This window comes from Argiope bruennichi, chromosome 3 (assembly GCF_947563725.1).
Source record: "Argiope bruennichi chromosome 3, qqArgBrue1.1, whole genome shotgun sequence".
NCBI lineage: Eukaryota > Metazoa > Arthropoda > Arachnida > Araneae > Araneidae > Argiope > Argiope bruennichi.
Genome location: NC_079153.1, coordinates 34131792 through 34155312, shown reverse-complemented (window position 1 = coordinate 34155312; position 23521 = coordinate 34131792). Strand labels below are relative to the sequence as shown.

The window sequence follows — 23521 nt, the reverse complement described above, 5'->3', positions numbered from 1 at the left end:
TTCAAGCATTCGATTCTATTTAAATTACTACGTAAGTTCATATTTATTTAAAAACGTTTATTCTATCAATAAGAAAATTGTATTTCTAAATGATTTCATCTGTAATTTAATTGACATCAGAGGTTTTTTTTTTTTTTAATTACGGATTGTGATTCCATATAAGAGCATAAAAACTTAAAACTTTTGCATCTTTTAATTCTTTTTATATTTGAAACCAACCAATGAGAGATTTTTCCTCACGATTTTATCATTTTACTATTTTTTTTTTTTTTTTCTAATTCGTTATTACAAAGTAGAGTATCCATTTTGGTCTTCCCATTGACCGATTAGAACCAAAATATGATATAAATCCACAATTTTGAATCAAAACCAACTATCAAATTTCACCACTCTAGCTTTTTGAGTAATCATACTTATAAAATCATAAATTATCCATCTTAACTAGAGTGGTTTTTTTTTTTTTAATTTTTTTTTATTTGTCATCGCGTTCACGTAAACTCGAACAGACAAGCCAAAAGGTAGTCAACTTCTTTCCAAACTTGATACCGGTCTAGAAATCTTTCAACAAAATTTTATGCCTCATCTCATTCATCTATCTCTTTGTATTTTGGAACTATTGTATCCATGTGCAATTAAACGGATTTTTAAATTCGATAGAAATTTAACTTAAGGTTTAAAGACTGTACAACAAATTCCATTTATCTAGCTTCTTCCCTTTTTGAGTTTTCATTTTCCCAGACATAAGTCATTCGAAAAGTGTTTTCTTTTTTGTACTCAGGAAAACCTTGGTTCAAAATTTTGAAATTGCAGTTTTCAATTATTAGAAATAATAGTTTTCTAAGAAATAAAAAATAAGAATTGAAATTATTCTCAATTAAAACATCTCAGAAAAAAATGTACCTAATAACTATTTTAAATTAAATATTAATTAAAGTTTTCTTTTTGTATTTATTTTACCAATATACAAACATTCTGCAGGTTTTGTTTTGTTTTTTTAATATATATAAGACCTTTTTTTTTTTTTTTTTTCATTTCCTCTCTAAACCAATTACCGAGTGGAAAAGATATAAGAAACATTTTAATTTTAAATATTTATTTGACTCGAAATATAAGTTAATTCATGTGGTATAGTTTTAAAAAAAAAGCCTAATATTTAATGTATTTCTTTAATACCTGTCTTTTAAACACTTTCGATTTTCATTAAAACAGAAACAAGACTCTCCATCATAATTTTTAAATTAATTATCTATTTTTTTTCAACAACTATTGCCAGCAACTAACTGGTATTGCGTACAATAAATTCCGTTTTTGTTTTTCGGATGGTAAATCCGATTACTCAAATACAGGAATTCCCCGCCCGCAATTTCCGTTGCCATTATTGTTGCCAAATCTTTTATCCAAAATTCCCCATCTAAACACGAATCAAAAGACCGAGAATCGACCCAAAACAGTTCACGATTATATACTTAGAGATGGAGAATGAATTCTAAAATGTTATATTAATATCTGAAACATTTTTTTTTATTTGAAATAAGAATATTACTGAACACTTTATTATTTTGTGTGGTTCAGAAATAAGTTTGTAAATTCAAATAGAATAACATTTGTCAACAAACGATCCTTAACTGCAGTCTGAAACTTAACTGTATCGATGTCCGACATCTCAAAACAAAGTTGTTTATGTAATATGTAACTCGAACGAGAGATTTCAATTTTCGAAAGTATTGCATCAACTAGTGTATTAAGTCATAATTAAATAATTAACATTTTATTCAATATTTGAATATGTCTTATAGATTATTTAACGCTGTACAGTTTTGTGATAGGTGTTTGTTAAAGTTAATAGTAAGTATTCTTTTGAAATAGTTTTTATTTATAGTAAATATAGTATTTTATTGGAATTCTTTTTTATTTATACTTTTTCAAAACAGAATTAATGATTTTCTCATATTAATATTTTTGCTTAGGATTTCTATTCAACCATTGTTAATTTTTATTTTTCGTAAGACATAAAGTTTGTAAGACTTATGTAAGTTTGTCAGTTTTTGTTGTAATTATAGATTACTATGCACAAAATTCTCTGAATATTGCCCATGATAATACATTTTCTATAATTTAAACACTCATGAAATTTTCTTTGTGATGTGTTCTTATGAAACATTTTTAACTTTAGTACAGAAAAACAATAACCCTTTTCACATTGTGCAAAGACAATATTAATGTTAAAATCTTCTATTTTAATTACAATATTCATTGCATTTTGTGCATGAAGGCTGATTTTTAGGATTCTGTAAGGTATGAAATAAAAAGTTTATATATATATATATATATATATATAAATATTTCACATTTAAATCATACATATTAATTACATACATTCACACATACACATACATTAAAATCAATAATTAATAAATTAAATATCATACATTCACACCTTTCATTGCATTGAGTTTGGTTAAATTCTGTTTAAAAATATCTATTAAAAAGTTCTCATTAGTGTGATCTGTATTATCTTGAGATAATTCAAGTTTCACTTTTATATATAGTATTTGTCGAATGTTTGATATAGTTTTTAATTTTTCATTTGTTTATGTACTTCAATTATTTACTGAAATCGACAGCTTAAAATAAATTGATATGGTTTTTTTTTTAATGAAAAGTATGTTTGATTATTTTATGTTGTAACACGTTATTCCTTTTATACTTAAAAATAGGGAGATTTCAAGATTTTTATATTTATTTTCACTTGTCTTATAATTACAAAGAGAGGGCACGAGGTTGAAAATTAAATTTCGGATGAGATTTAGTAAAAAGGTAGTATACATTTAGAATGTTCACTCATGAAAATATTAAAGCGCAATGGCCAGTCAATTTTGAGAAAATGGACATCAAACTTTCTGTATAGCTTATATAGTAATAATCTGTCACCATTGCTGAGGCGTAAATTGTATAGTGGTTAAGACATGGCGTAGCATCAGGAGACATGGGTTCGATCCGTGGCTAGAATGTTTTTTCAAATTTATTTAACAATTTACAAACAAATTACTTAAATTAACAATTTGAAGATGGTTTCAATTAATATGATACTCATTTTTATATGGAAAAAATAAATGTATTTTCTCTTAATACATAAGTTATAACTTATTTGTTAAAAGAAAAATAATTATGTATGAAAAATAATTATAATTGAATTAAAACTATAATTTAATTTTCAAGTGTTAAAATAATTATAAATATAATTTTAATTATGAAAATATTTTAAAATAGCTATTTTTATCTTAAAATCATTAAAAGTTTTAAATTTTTGGATTTTAATAAAGATAAATTATTTATTATAACAAAAAGAAGCTATATTTATGCTGAGAATTAAAGAGAGCAGCAGAAATAAATAAAATATCGGCAAACATTAAAAATGTTAATAATTCGAAAGAAAAAAAAAAAGTAGAAAGCAGGTGTTAAGTTTTGGAATGCACAGGCAGATGATTCAAAAATTTTAGTGACATAATATGCTTTCTTTCGAAATATTCTAAAGGAAAACAAATATTTTTTTAAGTAAATGAAATTAGCATTTTTGTCGATTCCTTTAAGCTTTTTCTTGTGGATGCTCATTATTTATGAATTTTGAAAATGTCAAAATATATTTTTCTTGTATGATATGTTTTTATGGTTTCTTGTATGAAATGTTTTTCTTGATAATAAAAAAAATTTATGAAATATTTTTTTGCTGTCAGTAATTTAATTAACATTTATCATCATTTAGGTTATATATGAAATTATAAAAATAAAATTATAATTCAAGTATTATGTCAATGAATATTTATTTTTGAGGGAGATTTGATTTTAAAACATTCGTTTTTGATTAATAAAAGAATTACATACCAATTAAAGCTGTCTGTAATTTTATTTAAATAATTTTTTAAAAGAAAAACACATTCATATCTTAATTTTTTTTTAAATCCTTTTTCAGGTATTAGGAGAAAAGATTAGTATCATATTAATTGAAACCCTCTTTAAAATATTAATTTAATTTGAGTAATTTTGAATATTTAAAAAATGCATCCAAACTTATAATTATTTTTCTTCTAAAAATTAAATTATAATCCAAGAATTAGGAGAGTAAATATTTATTTTTGCATAAAAAAATGGAAAAATATATTAATTAAAACTGTTTGTAAATTGTTAGATAAATTTGAAATAATTTTTTTAAAAAAAGGCTAATTCAGGTTTGAACCTGGGTCTCCTGAATGCTATATCAATGTCTTAACCACTATACTATTCATACTTTGGCTAAGGCAATACATTATTAGTATATAAGCTACGCAGAAAGTTTGAGGGCCATTTTCTCAAAATTGACTGGCCATTATTCTTTAATATTTTTGTGAATGAACATTTTAAATGTAATCAATCTACCATTATACTAAATCTCATCCCGAATTGAATTTTCAACCTCATGCCCTCCCTTATTAGCTAGTCAAAAATCTTTATTGTAAAAATATATTTATTTGTTCACAAAATAACTTGTCCTATTAATGTTACCTCTATAATTTTCATTTTATCATATATTTCAAATTTTTGGCCAGCATTTAAATTCTGAATTCATAATATTTTAATAATTAATGTATATTTAATATTTATCTATTCTGTTAGTTGCCATCATGAATATTTAGGAATCTATAACTAAGATTTCATGATATCAGCATTCTTTAAATTTAAATGTGTTTTTATAGCGACATCCGAGAACCTCATCTTTCTATAATAACATAAATACATCATCAAGTGCATGGTTCAGTTATTCACCTATATATTATGATAAAGCTCCTAAAGGTTTTGAAAAATATTATCCTGGTGGAAAATCTGCACAGAATAATCAGCAGCAAAAGAAAGAAACAGCACCTCAGAAAAAAGATGGTAATGTAGTTTTATTCATATTAAAAACCATCCTTTGAAATATAATAATCATTTGTTACTATTTGATTTTAAATACATATTGTAAAAGTTTTAAATTTTTCTCGATGTATGATAATTTTGGGAAATTGTCTGTCTCATGGATGGTCACCTGTAAGCAAAATGTCAATAGCTCACTTGTATAGTAATCTCAGCCTAAATTTCCAACTAGACATCTATCTCGACCAAAAAGAAGGGGTGCTGCAAGCAAGTCGATTAAAAATCTTTATCCTAGTTGCTAAATTAATAAATTTGTGAAAAATATGAATTCTGGTAATGGTGAATTATTTGGATAATAATAATATTTAATCAAATATAATTAATTAATTTCCTAGATATCTCATTGCCTTTATTTTATCATTACTATATGTATATCTATCATATATAATATCATAGATAAAGACAAATATATTTTGATAAAGCTAATGAAGTAAGAAAAATGATTAACTTAAAATAAATCATTAATATTTTAAGAATGTGTGGGAATATGTAACTAAATTGATCATTTGATTAAAAAAAGAGGTTTTACAATGTGCATTACTTAGCCTGAAAAGCACCTAAATTCTGCATTGAGGATGCCCATTCATTTCTTCTCTATGTTTTGTAAGATTTATGGTCAGTGGATCTGTTAAGTGGTTCCATGCATCTTCCGAGATGCATTTCAAATAAATTCATGTTTCAGTATACCATAAAGAATATGTTACTCTGTGTACCTCATTCTACATTTTTATCAAAGACAGTTGTCCTATTATTAATAATTCGTATATTAGGCAATAAATACAAAAGATAAACAAATTGATGACATCCTGACCATCCAAATGTGGTGTAACCTTCAAATTTTTCTATCCATGTTAATAAGAAAGTCATATAAAAAATTATATAGTATAATTTAATATAATGACTGTAAAATAGTAAATAAATAAAAAAATTATTTTGAATGAAATAGTAAGTATAGAAAAAAAATTGTTTCAAAAGATTTTTTATGAATAATAATAAAAAAAAGATTTGTTTGAAAGAAAAGTGAATAAGGATCTTTAGTTTAGACACTAGTGCCAAAAAAAAGTAGACTAAAATTAATAATTTTAAACAATTTAAATTTTTTTAATATTTTCTTTAATTTTAAAATTTTACTTTATTACTAAAATAAATGCTTTAATCTTTTCAAAGCAATCCTTATTTAAGTTTCATTTTTTTTATATTTTAATCATTGGAATTTGAAATATTATAAATTTGTGAATCATGTTTTGAATTACATGGGTGGGAAAAATTAAAGAAAAAGCTATAAGAACTATTATTTCAGTTGAATAATTTTAAAATCTGAAAACTTGGAACTTTTTCAAAATGTATTTTATCATGTCTTTATTGAATATATACATATTCAAAATGCAGGATTACATATTTCTGGATAAAGACAAATGCGAACTCGTTAAAAGTTTAAGATATATTTTGAAGTTTAGATATGTTGGTGTAGAATTGTTTAGAAATAAATAAGAAAAAAAATTATTAATTAGTAGTTATCCATAATCAAAGTTCAACCTTTGCAGTGATTATTATATCCTGCATATTAAATTTTCTCATATAAAGCATGGTATATATTTATGATTACCATTTTGAAGGTTTTGGAGAGTGCTAATGGAAGTTACAGTGATGAAATATAGCATATTAACTGCATCTTCTACATGTTCTATTTGATGAAATCCGAAGAATATTTTGTCTACCCTTGCTTCACCTTCAGAATAAGTTATGCTGTGCACTTCACAATGGGGATGTGCAAAAGTGTCCAATGATAGAAATTTGTCTGTATAAACATAAGGAATAGTATCCTGATATTTGCATATTTCAGCCATTCAGAATTATGTAATTGAACTGAGATTCTTCTACTCTAAAAACTGAGGTTTTTGTACTGATTGTGGATTTTTCACTCCTTTGCAAAAATGGAAAAACGAAAATTTCACTCCAGCCTATGATGTTCCAAAGATTATGATCTCTGCATTTGTTATTTGGATGCATTAAGCTCCTTGAGTTTGTGGTAGCCATATTATTAGTTTCCTTGCAATAGGTTCTTTTTTATGCTGCATATAATTCACAGAATATTTGGATAGTCAAGTTTCTCTAGCTATTTTAAACTTGAGATCTGAGCTTGTATAATTAACTTCTTTTTTGCAGTTATTGCTAAATAATGATCCTAAGATTCCATTATATGTTTTCAAATATATTCTGTTATCTGTATGTTCCACCTATATCTTTGAACTATTCCTATACCCTTAACTTAAAATGTTTAGGCTTTTTAAAACCTATATCAATATCTGTCTTCTTTCACTCTCCAGACAACATGCCATTTTTTTGTAATGCTCTTTATGGTGTGCTCTAACTTCCAAATGTAAACATTTTACCAAATTATAAAATTTGTTAAGTAATTTGAAACTCATCTGAATTTTTCTCTCATTAAAAGAACAACAAAAATTTCATATTTCTGTGTAATAATAATGGATTATGTGATAATGTTGGCTATGATTTGCCAATCAACTACTTTTCATTAGTTTTCATTTATTATAATTAATATAAAGCCTCTTTGTATTGTTTTTTTCCCCATCTAGTTAATGAAATGTGAAAAAGCAAAACTATAATGTCATTAAAAGTATGCTGAATTTTATTAAACAGAGTATATCATAACATTTGATTGAAATTTCAATATTATTTAATATTTATTTATATTATTTGCAAATATTCTTTTCAAATTTTAAAGGAGAATTGTTGCAATCAATTCTTAATTTAGCAGTTTTAAATTTCATTCTCTGGTGTATCATCTGTCTTTTATATCATATTTTTATTCCTGCTTCTTTTATCAGAAAAATCACAAGAACCATCATCTCAAACGCAAGGTAGCCAAAAGCCAATGCAACAAACGCAGCCAGATTGGATGTTTAAATTTAGTTTTGGTGGTGGATCAAAAAAGTAAGATCCAGTTTTCAAACATAACCTGAAAACTTTGAACTAAAGTTAGTTTCAATGCATTATTTGTTTATAATATTTTTTATAAAAAAACTTTTCTAAGATTTTATGTACATTAAAACTGATTAATGTAATTATTTTACAGGGGTGGAAAGAATCCTTTTACACCAGATGATGATAACAGATTAGTAGCTTTTGCACTTTTTGGTACACTTGGTGTACTAGCTCTATTTGCTTATAATGAATTTCGATACAAAGAAATAACTTGGAAAGAATTTGTTAATTCCTATCTATCTAGAAACATTGTAAGTTTTGTAGATTTTTTTAAAAATATGTACATATTTTCATTTGGAAATCCTTAATTTATTTATTTTTTTTACTGGAAAAAAAAACGTGTTTCATTTTATATCTTTAATTTTAGCCATCTAATATTATTGAATCAGATATGATTGCATAGCTAATTAATTAGAATCATTATATTTGTTCTTTATTGTTTCTTAATATTTAATTTTTTTCATAAAATTAATCATAATGTTATTAATATATAATTAGCTCCATACTATTAACTAAGGCTTTTCATATTAATAATGCAATATCTTACATTTTTTTTCAGGTTGAAAAACTTGAAGTTGTAAATAAGAAATGGGTTAGAGTGAAATTTGTTCCTGGAAATCAATTAGATAATGTAAGTTTCATCTATTTTATATCCTTCTTAATAAATGAAAATATTTCTAAAATGTAATTTGATATGCTGTCTGTATCATAATATTTGAATGTGTTCTGATATTTTAAGAATAATAGTAAAGATTTTGTATTGAATTAAAGACTATCTTGTATTTAAAAAAAAAAAAAAAAAAAAAAAAGATTTCTTGTTTAAAAAAAAAAAAAAAAGTAAATGGGTGTACAAAATCAATCAAACTCTATTGAAAAAAAAAAAAAAAAAACTAATTATTCTTTTGTTATTCTAAATTTGAACATATACATATCTCATTTATTATATCAAGTGACTTCCTTGATCTTCAATATACATTATTCTTTTATTCAAATTATTTCTTATGTTATATTAATATAAAGTGTAGATTTACTTATCTGATTTGTAATTTTTTCATGAATATTTTAAAATTTGATATCAATTATTATTGTTCTGTGTTTTTTGAAAAGATTGCTCTTTTGTATACAATTTATTAAGTGTAAAAAAACTTTCACATCTTCCTTTATTTATTTATTAATATTTTTTTTTAAGAATAAATATTGGTTCAACATTGGTAGTGTTGACACATTCGAAAGAAACTTAGAAAATGTGCAATTGGAAATGAACATAGAGCCTACAAATTATGTACCTGTAGTTTATAAAACAGAAATGGATGGGTAAGTGTTCAGTGCATTGTCCTTGATTTTCCATAAAGTAGTGGCTAGAGTTTTGCATTCATTAAATAAATTTTTTTCTCTTCTGAAGGTCTAGCATTGTTTCTTATTTACCTGGAATTGCTATTGTTGGTCTAATTTTGTGGAATATGAGAAGAGCATCTGGTATGATGGGAGGCGGTGGTGTTAGAAGAGTTGGTGGCCTTTTTGGCATGGGTGAAACCACTGCTAAATTAATAAATCCTTCAGAAATTGGTGTGAAATTCAGGTAGCTACTTTTGTCTTTAATCTTACAAATAATGTAATATACCTGTATATGAAATGTTGTTTTTTTCCTACGCATTTTTACTTAAATTTACTTGTTTCATGTTCATAAAAATGGAATCTTGAATTCAACTGATTTGCAAGAATTCTGAAATGCTGTGTAATTATGTTTCCAACAATGATATATTTTTATATTTTAATTATCAGTTAATTGTTTAGTTGTATTTAGTTTTAATTTTATACAAGGAGCATTATGTGGTAGTGAATTTGAAAAAGATTATAAGATTACTTAATTAATATTAGAAGAAGAAAAATAAACATTCATTAAAAAATGAAGGAAGAATGAAAATGAATTAAGAATGTTATGAAAATTCCAACTTGCTTAATATTATTTCTATCAGGGTCTCCTTCTTTTTCAATTTTTGCTTTGGCAGGTCATTTTAATGATCTTACATGAATGATAAATTGTTTGTAATGATAGAAAATGAGATCAATAACATCATAGGTAGTCAGAGATCATCTTATATACTATCTACCATTTAAGAAGAAAAAAACTCTTTGTTTCGTTATCAAAATCCTTGTATTAAGCAAGTAATTCATTACAAATTATAATATTAGTGTTGCAGCAACATATCTGCTGATAAATTCATGTTTATCTAATATTCTGAGAATGAATTTGCTGATTCAATTTATTGTTAAGTTGGGAAAAGATTGTGATTAAATACATACATATTACATTTCAATATCTGGGTGAGTCCATGTCGAAATTTTTATTTAAAAATTTGAGCAAAATAGGAATTTTCTATTATTATTTTTTATGCTCCCATCATTTGAGCGCTTTAGTAATGAATTCTAAGTTTTTAGGGCTGATTATGAATTATATATGAGCATCTATATAAATTTTTTGACAAATTTTTTGGCATTGATTTATTTTTCATTTTGCATTGTGCTTTAAAGAACTTTTTGTTTTCACTTTTGAATAACTGTTATGGTAGTATTAACAAATGTCTCTAATTATAGTTTTTGCCACTCCCCAGCTTTGAAAATATGCGAAAGAGATAAAATTTGTAACTTTTGCATTTGTAAATTTTCAATTTTGCAACCTTGCAAAAATTAGAAAATCAATATTAACACCATTTCTTGATATAATTTTTACAATTTGATTTTTTTAAAATGGAATCTAAAACAAATTTGAGTGTTTAGAGGGTGGGGAGTTACATGAAATTTTTAAATTTATGCGAAGGTACATTTTATGTTCAGTGAAAATATTTTCAAAGATTTCAGTTATTTCACATAGTTTTCAACAATTCTCTTAATTGGATAATGAATACTCTTATAAATCTCACATAATATTTTTTCTTAGTAGTGATTTTGTTGTGTTAATAATAATATTTAAGGTGCCTTTTGCAAGCATTGCTAAAATCATTTTTTTAATAGAGATGTGGCAGGATGTGAAGAAGCAAAAGTAGAAATTATGGAATTTGTCAATTTTTTGAAAAATCCTCAACAGTACATAGATTTGGGTGCAAAGATTCCAAAGGTCAGTATTATCTTTGCCTTTAACAATTATGCAATAATACATATAAATGAATATTTTAAACAGTCTTTTTTATTAATATTTAAAATCATGAAAATAATCTCAAATACTTGTTTATTTAAAGGGTGCTATCTTGACTGGACCTCCAGGTACAGGGAAAACTTTGCTTGCTAAAGCTACAGCTGGAGAAGCAAATGTACCTTTTATTACAGTATCAGGATCAGAGTTTTTAGAAATGTTTGTTGGAGTCGGCCCCTCTAGGGTGAGAGTCTTAATTATATATAGTTGATATTTTTATTAATTAGATTCTATTCATAAAATTAAAATTTAATTATGAATTTTTCTTAAATTAAGTATATACATTTGTCACAGTGTTGCATTCAAAGTTGGAAAATTGTAGCATGCTGCTATCTCTGCTATGTTTCAATAAAGAATTCTTCTGACTTTTGGCTTATTCTAGCAGATAAGCAAACTACATAAAAACACTGAAAGAAAAAACAGTGACACAAGAAAAGGAAGTCCTGAAATCAAAATACTGTTTACTTTTAAGATAAATTTTATAAATGTTTGAATTAATTGTGATAAAAAGATTAAATTGTGTATGCATGCATTATGAATATATATGCTTTTAGAATAAACAAATTATCAATGTAAAAAGTAAACTTAATTTTTATAAAAAAAATAAATAAAAAAAACTATTTTTCAGAAAATTGTTTTTAACTAGATTTTGTAGTTGCAAACCAAATAATGTAAATCTACTTAATACATTTAGTTTTTTATAAGTATATTTTAATTTTAAAATTGTGTGAAAAAAATTAAATGAAAAATATTCCTGTATCATGCATACCAATGCTGTGCGAAAAATGTCTATAAGTTATAGATAAGATTAAAATTTCTATGAAAACTTTTTTTAAACTTATTCTGAGGTGTTAAATCTTTATAATGTTAGGAATTATTTCTTGTAAATTTATTAATTCTAGTATTTACTACAGAACTAAATATCTTGGAAAGGGTAAATAAATTTCAAAACATATTTATTCAATCTTTTATTAATATTAATACTTTGTATAATGTATACTTTTGAGGTATATAGGTTTCTTGGATTATAATGTTGTAAATTTTTTTTTATTTTGAAGAGTGTTGCATGATTATTTCCAATTATTCTAATAATATTGATTACATATTTCTCGTATTATTTGCTCAGATAAATATTTTTTTAAATAGAAATTCATGTTAATTAAAATATGATGAAATATATTATGAATAAATATATAGTTCAAATTCAAAATTTTAACACAGTTCCTCTTTTATGCCTTTGTAATATTTTAATTATTTTATTAATATGCCTAACATAGCCTTTGCCAACCTAACAGATTTTTTGCTACAGACAATCATCTTTTGAATGTTGTCATGTATGCTATATATAATTGAATATAAGAAATCCAATTGCAATATTACTTCTCACATCTACTTACTCTTCCATAATAATTATTCCTGAGTTTCTACTACCTTTTTTTCTTTGTATCACTTTTAATGATTCTCTACATTTGTTATTATTGTTGATAATATTTTTCTGTTAAAAAGGATGGTTTTTTTTTTTTTTTTTTTTTTTTTTTTGTATTTAGGTTCGTGATATGTTTGCCATGGCTCGTAAAAATGCACCATGCATCCTTTTTATTGATGAAATTGATGCAGTTGGCCGCAAGAGAGGGGGCAGAAGTTTTGGTGGACATAGTGAGCAGGAAAATACATTGAACCAACTTTTAGTTGAAATGGATGGTAATTGAATTTTAATATTTATTATTTTTTATCTTTTCCTATAGTCAAGTAGTAAATTATTCTAAATTATTTCTGTTTGTGTTATTTAGGTTTCAACACTACGACAAATGTGGTGGTTCTTGCTGCAACAAATAGAGTTGATATTTTGGATCAGGCTCTTCTCAGGCCAGGTCGATTTGACAGACAAATATTTGTACCTGCTCCTGACATTAAAGGAAGGTGGGTTTGTTTGTTTTTAATAATTCCTTTATTATTATTCTCTTTTCATTAAAAAAAATCATGCCCACTACCATAATGACAATGAAGCATTGATGTATTGACAGCCCAAATATCATTTTTCAGATGCACTTTAGATAATTAATTAGTAGTTTTATGTTATTATTATTATTTTTTTTTTTTTTGTAATTGAATGTAATAAAAAGGTGAAAAAATATTGTTATGATCTGGGCATCATTTGCTAAACCACTGTTGACGGTGGGGGGGGGGCATATTATGCCCCAAATTTCAATTACTCTTTCTATGCGGTTAATAATGTCACCAATTTTTTCTATTCTGTAATGCCTTGCCATTCATTTAATTACACAATTATGTTCCTTATTAATTTGTACTATTTTAATAATTTTTTTCTAATTTTAGTCCTGATTATTCTTAGAAATTTGCATGATTATTGCAATTTTTTATTCTTATTTTCAAGTTAGGGGTTCATATTATCGTCTCTCATTGCCATTTCTTCATTTTAGCAAGTGTGTAGTTGTACCTTGATCATAGGATCTTATGTTTTGAACTGGAAGGTCACAAGTTCAACATCTGATTCCATATAAAATATATTAGGATGGAACATCCTTCCATAAATGTAATATATTGTTTGGAAAGGTGCATTGGCTCTGGTGTCATCACTATAATCTACTCAGCTCAAAATGGTCTATCTTTAGCTTTAAAATGAAATTTAATTGCAATATTTACTCTGATTTTACATGTGGTTACACATGGTTGTGATTATTTATTAACCAGTATTAATCCTACATATGGTTACACATGGTTGTGATTATTTATTAACCCTTACATATGGTTACACATGGTTGTGAATATTTATTAATCATTATTGATCTTACATATAATTATACATCATTGTGATTATTTATTAACCATTAATGATCTTACATGTGGTTACATATGGTTGTGATTATTTATTAACCATTATCAAGTATGGTTGTTTATTAATAATGTTTCATAGATTCAATTTGGTTTAAACAAAAATAAACTAATATACATTTTATGAACTGGCTGGCAATTATCACTTATTTTTTTTGGTTTGCTTAAGAATTATTTATTTTTGATTTATATAGAAATAATTTCATGTCAAAACTAATATGTTAGAGTATTCATTTCCAAATTGTAATCTCTTATATCATTAAAATTGTTCCTTTCTTCCTTTTTAGGGCATCCATTTTTAAGGTACATTTACAACCTTTAAAAACTCTATTAGATAAAATAGATCTTGCTAGGAAAATGGCAGCTCTAACACCAGGATTTACAGGTATATACTTAATTAACTATTAGTTTTTCATTGTAAATCTTCAGACATATAAATATCAAGTTTTCCTGTACATAGGAAATTTAATGAAGAATGTAATTTTTCCTAATTTGCATTTATAACAATATACTCTGACACTTATCCCATTGTTAAAATATCATATATATTCTAAATTTCTTTGTTTTAACATTAAATTAAGAATGTTTTTGTTTTGACAGTAAATTATGTTTAGTTACAGGTTTTTAGTTTCATAAATTAAAATTTCGTTACATTTATATTTTCAGTTCAAACTTTTTTTCACCTCTATTAATTGTGCAAACAAATCATTGAATGCTTTGGAGATAACAGTTTTTAATCTCTGCTTTATAAATTAATGAAATTATATTTCTCAATGTGGAATCTTTAAAATTCATTTAAAATGCATCCATAGCGTATAAATAGGTGGTGAAATGTTGATTCAAATGGTAAAATAAGGGATTGTCTCTTAGTTTTTAATAATAATTTATCATTTGCCTAAGAATTAAAAAATCTTCTCTTCCATTATTGTCATGAATAGTTATAGTATTCCTTTTTAAATAACTCTAATATCAACTATTCTGTTCTTTCAACTTAAACAAAAATTCTCTAGAATTTGTTACATTTTCATACTGAATTATTAATCAACCATTATTAATTCACAGCACTTAAAACCTCTCTTCCTTTTTAACTAGTTTTTTTCTTCTGTGCAAGACTTAATTGAGTAACTAATATTTTACTAATTTTTGTTCATTTATATTTTATTATTTATCTTGTAGGTGCTGATATTGCTAATGTTTGCAATGAAGCTGCTTTGATTGCTGCTCGAGATCTAAATGAAAGCATTGATATGAAACATTTTGAACAGGCCATTGAAAGAGTTGTAGCAGGTAATTTTCTTTCATATGAATTTTATCTTGAATGAAGTATGTGTATATTATTATGATATATATATAAGCTTATATTCAATATATATCACTAGAGAAGTTATTAAATATCCATAATTCCTGTAATGTCATAAAATTTTCATAATAGAATTTTTTTCATATATAATGGATGAAAAATTTTATAGTTGGTAAATTAAAGCAATTTAGGAAGAAAAATATTGCTACATTTTCATTTCAAATAAATGTTTCATTCACATTATATTTTCCAGTGTGAAATATCTCTTATTATATTATACATATTGATACAAACATAACCTGTAACAATATAACATTAGTCTGATTTCTCAACCACTTTGTTGCATAATTTCAAAAGTCTGATTATGGATAATCATTTAAAAAAAGATTGTATCATATTTTATAAAATTCAACATGAAAAATGTCCATATTTTGTTACTTTTTTAAAGGAATGGAGAAAAAGACAAATGTACTACAACCTGAAGAAAAACGAACTGTAGCTTATCATGAAGCTGGACATGCTGTTGCTGGATGGTTTCTAGAACATGCTGATCCCCTTTTGAAAGTCTCTATCATTCCTAGAGGAAAAGGTTTGGGTTATGCTCAATATCTTCCTAAGGAACAGTATCTGTACTCTGCTGAACAAGTAAGTGAATTCTGTAAACTAGTGTGAGGACAAGAGTTTTAATTATGCCTTTATAGAGTTATATTGAAATCTCGCATATATTTATGCAGTAAATATTTTAATTTTCCCCTAATATAAAAATTATGAAACGTCTTTAAAAATAATGCTTCAAAGGGCCCCTACAGTTAATTGTGTTAAATTTGATTTCTCATTATGTGCAATTTATAAAATTTTAATATAAATTATAGCTTATTTACACTATTTCAGGAAGATTCATAGGTATTGACCATCTTTCTTTTCAGTATACTCGTTATTCATAAAATATTAAATTCTTTCTTTTCTTTATAACTTTTCTAATTGGCCCTCAGTTTTTTAAAGGTCTTGGACTTACTACACTGTTGAAATAAAATGTATCTTTTATAACTCATGAAACCAAATATTTGCCAAAATTATAACTTTGGTCATTAGATGCCTTTAAGTTCATCACAATTTTTACTGATATTATTGATTTAATAATTTTTTTAGCCATTATTTTTTTGTTCCTTTTTCTAAACTTAAATTTGAATAATCAAAAAAAATAAAAATTCTCATTCTCTTTATACAATTATATATTGTTAATTTTAATCCAATTAAGATTAAATGTATAAGCAGGATGAAAAATAATTTCATTGTATATTATTTAAACAGAGACTATACTTTTAAAATCTTATTTGATAAATGTTTTAATCATTTTTCTCTTTCTAGTAAATGATTTGCATCATAAATCCAAGGAGTCAGTAAAATTTAAATTTGTCACCTAATAGAAAGGCTAATAATTTCAGATATATGACATATGCAGATAAATGTATATCATAGATGGCATGCCACTGTAATTAAAATATTAAGGGGGGGAATAGTTCATTGCCCTGTCTCTTCTCCCACTTCTCCACACCCTATTTTTAGTGAATAAATGAATTTTTTGTTCTTGGACAAGTACACCTGGCAAAAAATTTCTATTACAGTATGCTGCTATTTTAATTCTACTTAACAACCATTACCATTTAAATTAATGTCATTGTTAACCTCTTGTTTTGGCTCTGTTTGAGGAATCTTTCAATTCTTTTCTTGTTCTCTTTTAGCTGTTTGACAGAATGTGCATGACTTTGGGTGGGAGAGTTTCAGAGCAGATCTTTTTTAATAAAATCACCACTGGTGCTCAAGATGACTTAAAGAAAGTGACACAGAGTGCTTATGCCCAGGTATTTGCTTTGTTTACTTTTTAAAAATCTCAGTTACTCTTAAAGTTTTATTTAAAAAAAATCGGCATTTTATGATATTTTGAAAGTCTGTTTGTTAGCTGTTTAACTTGCTTATAACTAAGCATATGCTCAAATGCTGTCAACTATTTTTTTCTTCATTAGACTTGAGAAATGCCTAGCTGTTCTTGAACTCTTCTCTCAACAAAAGAACAGCTGCTGACAATTGCTCTTTTTTTTTTTTTTTTTTCCATGAAGCTATGATGTAGAATTTGAAAAAATTCTACATCATTTTCCATTTGTGTCCTTGTTAATTCTTATTTTTACATTTAATTATTAATAACAGATCTTTTTATTACCTGCCCTCATTACTTTTTTAAACTATTATTTAATTATAGTTGTTATTCAGTTAAAGAAGCATTCATTACTTGGATTTAATGTTTTCTCAATATTCTAGAATTTTTACTAGATCACCTGCTATAAAAGATCTTATATTTTTAAATTCATTATTTATGTATAAAGAGTTAGTGAAATATTCATTTGATCACTTAATGGCTTCCCAATTCATTTGATTCATTTAAATTTTAAAATTGTCTTAAGCTTGTTCTTGAAAAATTGTTCTTAGTGTTTTTTAAAAAAAAGTTCTTTAAAAAAATACAGTTTGAGATTTTAATAATTTCTTCCTTGCTGGTAATTTATTGATGAAATTTAGCATTAACTTATTTATAAAATAATAAGGATTTTAAAAAAAATAATGTCTTTTGTTTAGATTTTACTGCATCCTTTATTTCATTCACAAAATTGATACATTTGTACTATATTTCATTCATTATTGGAGGCTAGAAATATAAAATAATCAGATTCCAAAATCTGATGTTAAAATTTTATAACCTTATATTCACATTTTATACAACTGATGAGAAGCAAAAACCAAACTAGAGACTGTAACTTTACTTATTTTCTATATAATCACATTACTTGGCATATGATTTGTATGATTATTTTTTTAATTAAATGATTGCAGGTAGTACAATTTGGTATGAATGAAAAAGTTGGCCAGCTATCTTTTGACTTACCTCAGCCTGGAGATGTGGTAATTGATAAACCTTACAGTGAAGCTACTGCACAAATGATAGATCTGGAAGTCCGTAATTTAGTATCCAGAGCTTATGAATCCACTGTAAAACTATTAGAGGAACATAAGAAAGATGTAGAAAAGGTAAAATTTCTGGGTGATTTTTTTTCTTCTTTTTTTTACCTTTTTTTAAAAGTATTATTATTATTATTATTTAGAATGGATTTTCTTTCCATTTTTTTTTATTGAGATTTCTGTTTCCATTCTTTGTCAATGTCAGTTGTAACTCCACAATGGGCAGTTTTGTTTTTTCTGTAAGATATATATGAAACTATATATAATAAGATGTATGAAAAATAATACATTGAAGTGTAAATTTTAATTAAAATTCAATAAGTTAAAACATTTATTATTAAATTATTTTAACTTTTTAGGCAGAATTTATATAGAAATGTTTTTGTTTCTGCTAGTCAAATATGTTGTAAATTAAATTATTATCAATTATTGCTCAAGATTAAAAGTGGAAAAGGTGACTGTTTTCTGGATTGAATATCTGTACTTTACACTGAAGAGCCATAAAAACTGGTATAGCAGGTCGTATATAAAAAATGGAGGTGTTCAACTGATCAGCACAACACATTGTGGTCGACAGTGCGTTTATAAGACAATAGATGGTTGCGGCAACTATTACATAGATTCTTGCTTTACAATGACAGGTTATAAAAATGTAAGTGTTTTTCAAGGGGACTAATCATCGACACATGAAAGATGGGGTACAGCGTTTCTGAAGTAGTCATGAAATTTGGTGGATTTTCCTGCATGACCATTTCAAGATTGTACCACAAATATCAGATTTCCAGTAAAATTCAAATGTTGCGATCGGAAAAAGAACTTAACAGAACGGGATCATCAACGGCTGAAAAGAATCGTTACACTAGATAGACGTTCAATACTTCAAATTGCTGCGGATTTGAATGCAGGCCCACAATAAGTGTCAGCCTATGCAGTGTGCAACGTACTGCAATTGATATGGGCTTTTGCAACTGCAGACCATCCCATGTACCATTGTTGATTCTGCGCCTTGCCTGGGCTCACCAACACCATCATTGGACTCTTCATGATTGGAAAATGTTGTCTGGCCTGACAAGTCACGTTTACCATTACATCCCATGTGCCATTGTTGATTCTGCGCCTTGCCTGGGCTCACCAACACCATCATTGGACTCTTCATGATTGGAAAATGTTGTCTGGCCTGACAAGTCACGTTTACCATTACATCCCATGTACCATTGTTGATTCTGCGCCTTGCCTGGGCTCACCAACACCATCATTGGACTCTTCATGATTGGAAAATGTTGTCTGGCCTGACAAGTCACGTTTACCATTACATCCCATGTACCATTGTTGATTCTGCGCCTTGCCTGGGCTCACCAACACCATCATTGGACTCTTCATGATTGGAAAATGTTGTCTGGCCTGACAAGTCACGTTTACCATTACATCCCATGTACCATTGTTGATTCTGCGCCTTGCCTGGGCTCACCAACACCATCATTGGACTCTTCATGATTGGAAAATGTTGTCTGGCCTGACAAGTCACGTTTACCATTACATCCCATGTACCATTGTTGATTCTGCGCCTTGCCTGGGCTCACCAACACCATCATTGGACTCTTCATGATTGGAAAATGTTGTCTGGCTTGACAAGTCACGTTTACCATTACATCCCATGTACCATTGTTGATTCTGCGCCTTGCCTGGGCTCACCAACACCATCATTGGACTCTTCATGATTGGAAAATGTTGTCTGGCCTGACAAGTCACGTTTACCATTACATCCCATGTACCATTGTTGATTCTGCGCCTTGCCTGGGCTCACCAACACCATCATTGGACTCTTCATGATTGGAAAATGTTGTCTGGCTTGACAAGTCACGTTTACCATTACATCCCATGTACCATTGTTGATTCTGCACCTTGCCTGGGCTCACCAACACCATCATTGGACTCTTCATGATTGGAAAATGTTGTCTGGCCTGACAAGTCACGTTTCCAATTGTATCGGGCGGATGGCTGTGTACGGGTGTGGAGTGGAGAAAACCCCATGAAACTATGGATCCTTCATGCCTACAAGGAGCTGTTCAAGCTGGTGAAGGCTGTGATGTACGGGGCATGTGCAGTTGGTATGAAATGGGACTGTTGATATGTCTAGATTTCACTACGACAGGTCAATGGTATGTTACCATCCTTTCTGACCATCTGCATTCATTAATACCCTATGTGCATTCGGATGGACATGAACAATTCCAATAAGATAATGTGCTACCCCACAGGTCTACAGTAACTACCTAGTGGTTTGAGGAGCACTATTCTGAATATCGTTCCCTCTCTTGCACACGTAATTCTCCTGACATCTATATTAATGAGCATATATGGGATGTTTTTCAACATGCTGTCCTTAAGAGATCTCCACCACCTCACACTCCCATGGCTTATAAACTAACAAAAAAAAATCAATTCAATTCATTGATTCATCAGGGAGCTGAATTAATAAATATAAGTAGAATATCTCTCCTATTTCATTTTTTTTTAACATATTCTCTATTGAGTTATAACATAAATGAAAACAGATGGTATGTTTTCATCAGAACTGTAATAATGTCATGTTTCTTAATTTTGAGTTCTACCTTGTATGTGTTTTTTTTGGGGTTGCAGAATTGCTGTAAATTGAATTTCCTAAAAGAAACTAGTCTTCCTTAAAACTAAAACTGTATCAAACATTTACACACTGAAAAATTGAATTTTCATTTAACTTTTTTGTAGAGAAGAGTTTTTATGCGCCATATAGATCCAATCTTAGAAAACAATATATTCCTAATCTAAATAAATGTGTATTTGCATTTTATTTAAATATTATTAATTATTATTGTTATCATTAGTTGCATTGTGAAAATTTATTCTATTTTGGATGTACAAAGACCATGATTCTTTTTGATTGAACTGGTAAAATTAACTGAATTTTACAAATTATCAAGCATTGCAAATTTGTAATAAATTGTTATAAATCACATTAACTGCTTTCATGTAATAATGCATTTTCTATCAAAATAAAATTTTGTATTTGATGTAATATTAGGTTTTTAGTTCATGAATTTAATAAAAAATGGATTTTAAAATGGAATTGCATATAAGTAAGAGGGCACTTAATATTAATTAGGATTTCGTTGCAAGATTAAACATCACAAGAAATTCAATTTTTAATCTATTCAATTCTTATTAATATGATGCATGCATACTAAAGTGATTTTAATTTAATATTTTAATCGCTTAATGACATAATCAAATGCATTTGTTATATTAATGCTCGATAAAAAAATTTCAAAATATTGCAAAATATATAGATATTAAAATTTGTGAGTTATATTTAATCAACCAATTTATATTAAGATATTTTCTTACTTTTTAATACTTTACATACAGATTTGCTTTTAATACTAAACGAACTTTCTATTCATTTTAGGTTGCATTACGACTTTTAGATAAAGAAATCTTAAGCAGGGACGATATGATTGAGCTTTTAGGACCAAGGCCTTTCAAAGAAAAATCTACATACGAAGAATTCGTGGAAGGCACTGGTTCGCTTGAAGAAGATACAACTCTGCCTAAAGGTTTGCAGGACTGGAATAAAGACATCAAAGAAAAGCCACAGCCTGAGACCAAGGGTGCTCCAACAAGTGCATAGTCTTGAACAGTTTTATGTTTTAGTGTAGCATCGTCTCTGGACACTTTATGAACATATTTCATGTTATGCTGCTGCCATTTTACCACCGCTTATTTTTAGAAATAATGAAAAAAAATTTCTTTTTCTATTGAGCCAATCAGCTTTATTTAATAAAAGCTATAAATGTGATGTTTTTCATGTGACTTACAAGTACAAACTGAAATTAGTAAATGAAAATTTGAATTTTATAGAAGTGTATTTTAGAATTTATAATTGTAATAGTAAATATGTTTATTATATTGCGAGTAAAGGATGTTAATCAAGTAGCTAGTAGATTATTAAAACTTAAACTTTAAACTTTTTTTAAAAAAAGAAAAATTTCTTATATAAATGTTATTTTTTTAAATTAATGGTATAAAAATTCTTTAAATTATTTTTATGTTTACTTTTGAAAAATAACTAAGCACCATTAATCAAATTACAATTGGCTATTCAAAATTATAATTTGAAAGCTAATTTCATTTTAAAAAATTTATGTGTGTTATTTTTATTTCTTATTAATTTATCATCTATGTCTTCACAATTCTGAAGTTATTTTTTTTTTTCGTTTTATTCAAGCAATGCATTAAAACTGTGATAGATCTTACAAAATAAAATATCAAAACCTTTTTCTTTAAATTGGAAAATACTTGTTTTACTATGTTTTTTTTAGTGTATCTAAATTTTTATAAATTGAATTTTGATTCATTTTATCATGCATCAAACAAACTTTTCTTCATTGTTTGATTTCATTTCTTTTTTCCATAATCTATAACAGCATGACTTGGAATTTGTACATTGTAAAATATTGTGTACAGTAAAATAAATTATTTTTTATGGAATCATTCGCAGATTCCGTTAGTTATATAGAGAGTTTTCTGATTTTTTTTTTCCTAGTATGATAAAATGACATCTGAAGATAGTTTCCAGAAACAAAAAAAAGTGTATGTTGCTTTTGATTATTATTGATTAAATCGTAAAATACTATTCTGGTGCACTTGACATAATCACTCCCATAGGGGGCACATCCGTCGACGATAGAGAGTAGCTGGCTTCTTAATTTATCTGTACCCGCAAAGCTGACGGGAACCACTCATCATAACAGAAGCTTCTCATCTCCATTAACTATAGCATAAACTTCTACTAATAAAGGGTTTTTCTAAAATTAACACAAAATTTGAATTTGCCACCATTAGCGCATTAAAGTGTTGGCAATCCTTGACAAACAAATCCTTGACATGGCAAACATTTGACAACTGATAGTTTAGGGTTAGTAAAAATGGTGCATTACATGATATAACAATGTGTTAACACAAGATTGGAATTAAATAAGAACGCATTTTTTTTTTTTTTTCCTTCCTTTAAATTGTTATATTTTTATTGAATTGTAAAGTACACAGAATAGGGTTAAGTATGGAATACCACATAAAGCAAATAATCAACTAATAGTTTAGGGTTAGTAAAAATAGAGCGTTACACCGTAGGACAACGTGTTTTCATTATTGAACAATATTTCAAAACTAACGAACAT

At 26.8% G+C, this 23521-nt stretch overlaps 1 protein-coding gene across 1 annotated transcript; it reads left to right on the top strand.

Moving 5' to 3' along the window:
- Nucleotides 1-1635: 1635 nt before the first annotated feature.
- Nucleotides 1636-22140, top strand: LOC129963487 (AFG3-like protein 2). Its single transcript, XM_056077896.1, has 17 exons — nt 1636-1845; nt 4731-4911; nt 7797-7902; nt 8045-8204; nt 8513-8584; nt 9143-9267; nt 9356-9532; nt 10966-11068; nt 11190-11327; nt 12691-12844; nt 12934-13063; nt 14284-14381; nt 15173-15283; nt 15745-15941; nt 17039-17158; nt 18180-18374; nt 21751-22140. The coding sequence occupies exons 1-17, from the start codon at nt 1786-1788 to the stop codon at nt 21970-21972; spliced, it is 2349 nt and encodes a 782-aa protein (XP_055933871.1). The 5' UTR covers nt 1636-1785; the 3' UTR covers nt 21973-22140.
- The last annotated feature ends 1381 nt before the right edge of the window (nt 22141-23521 follow it).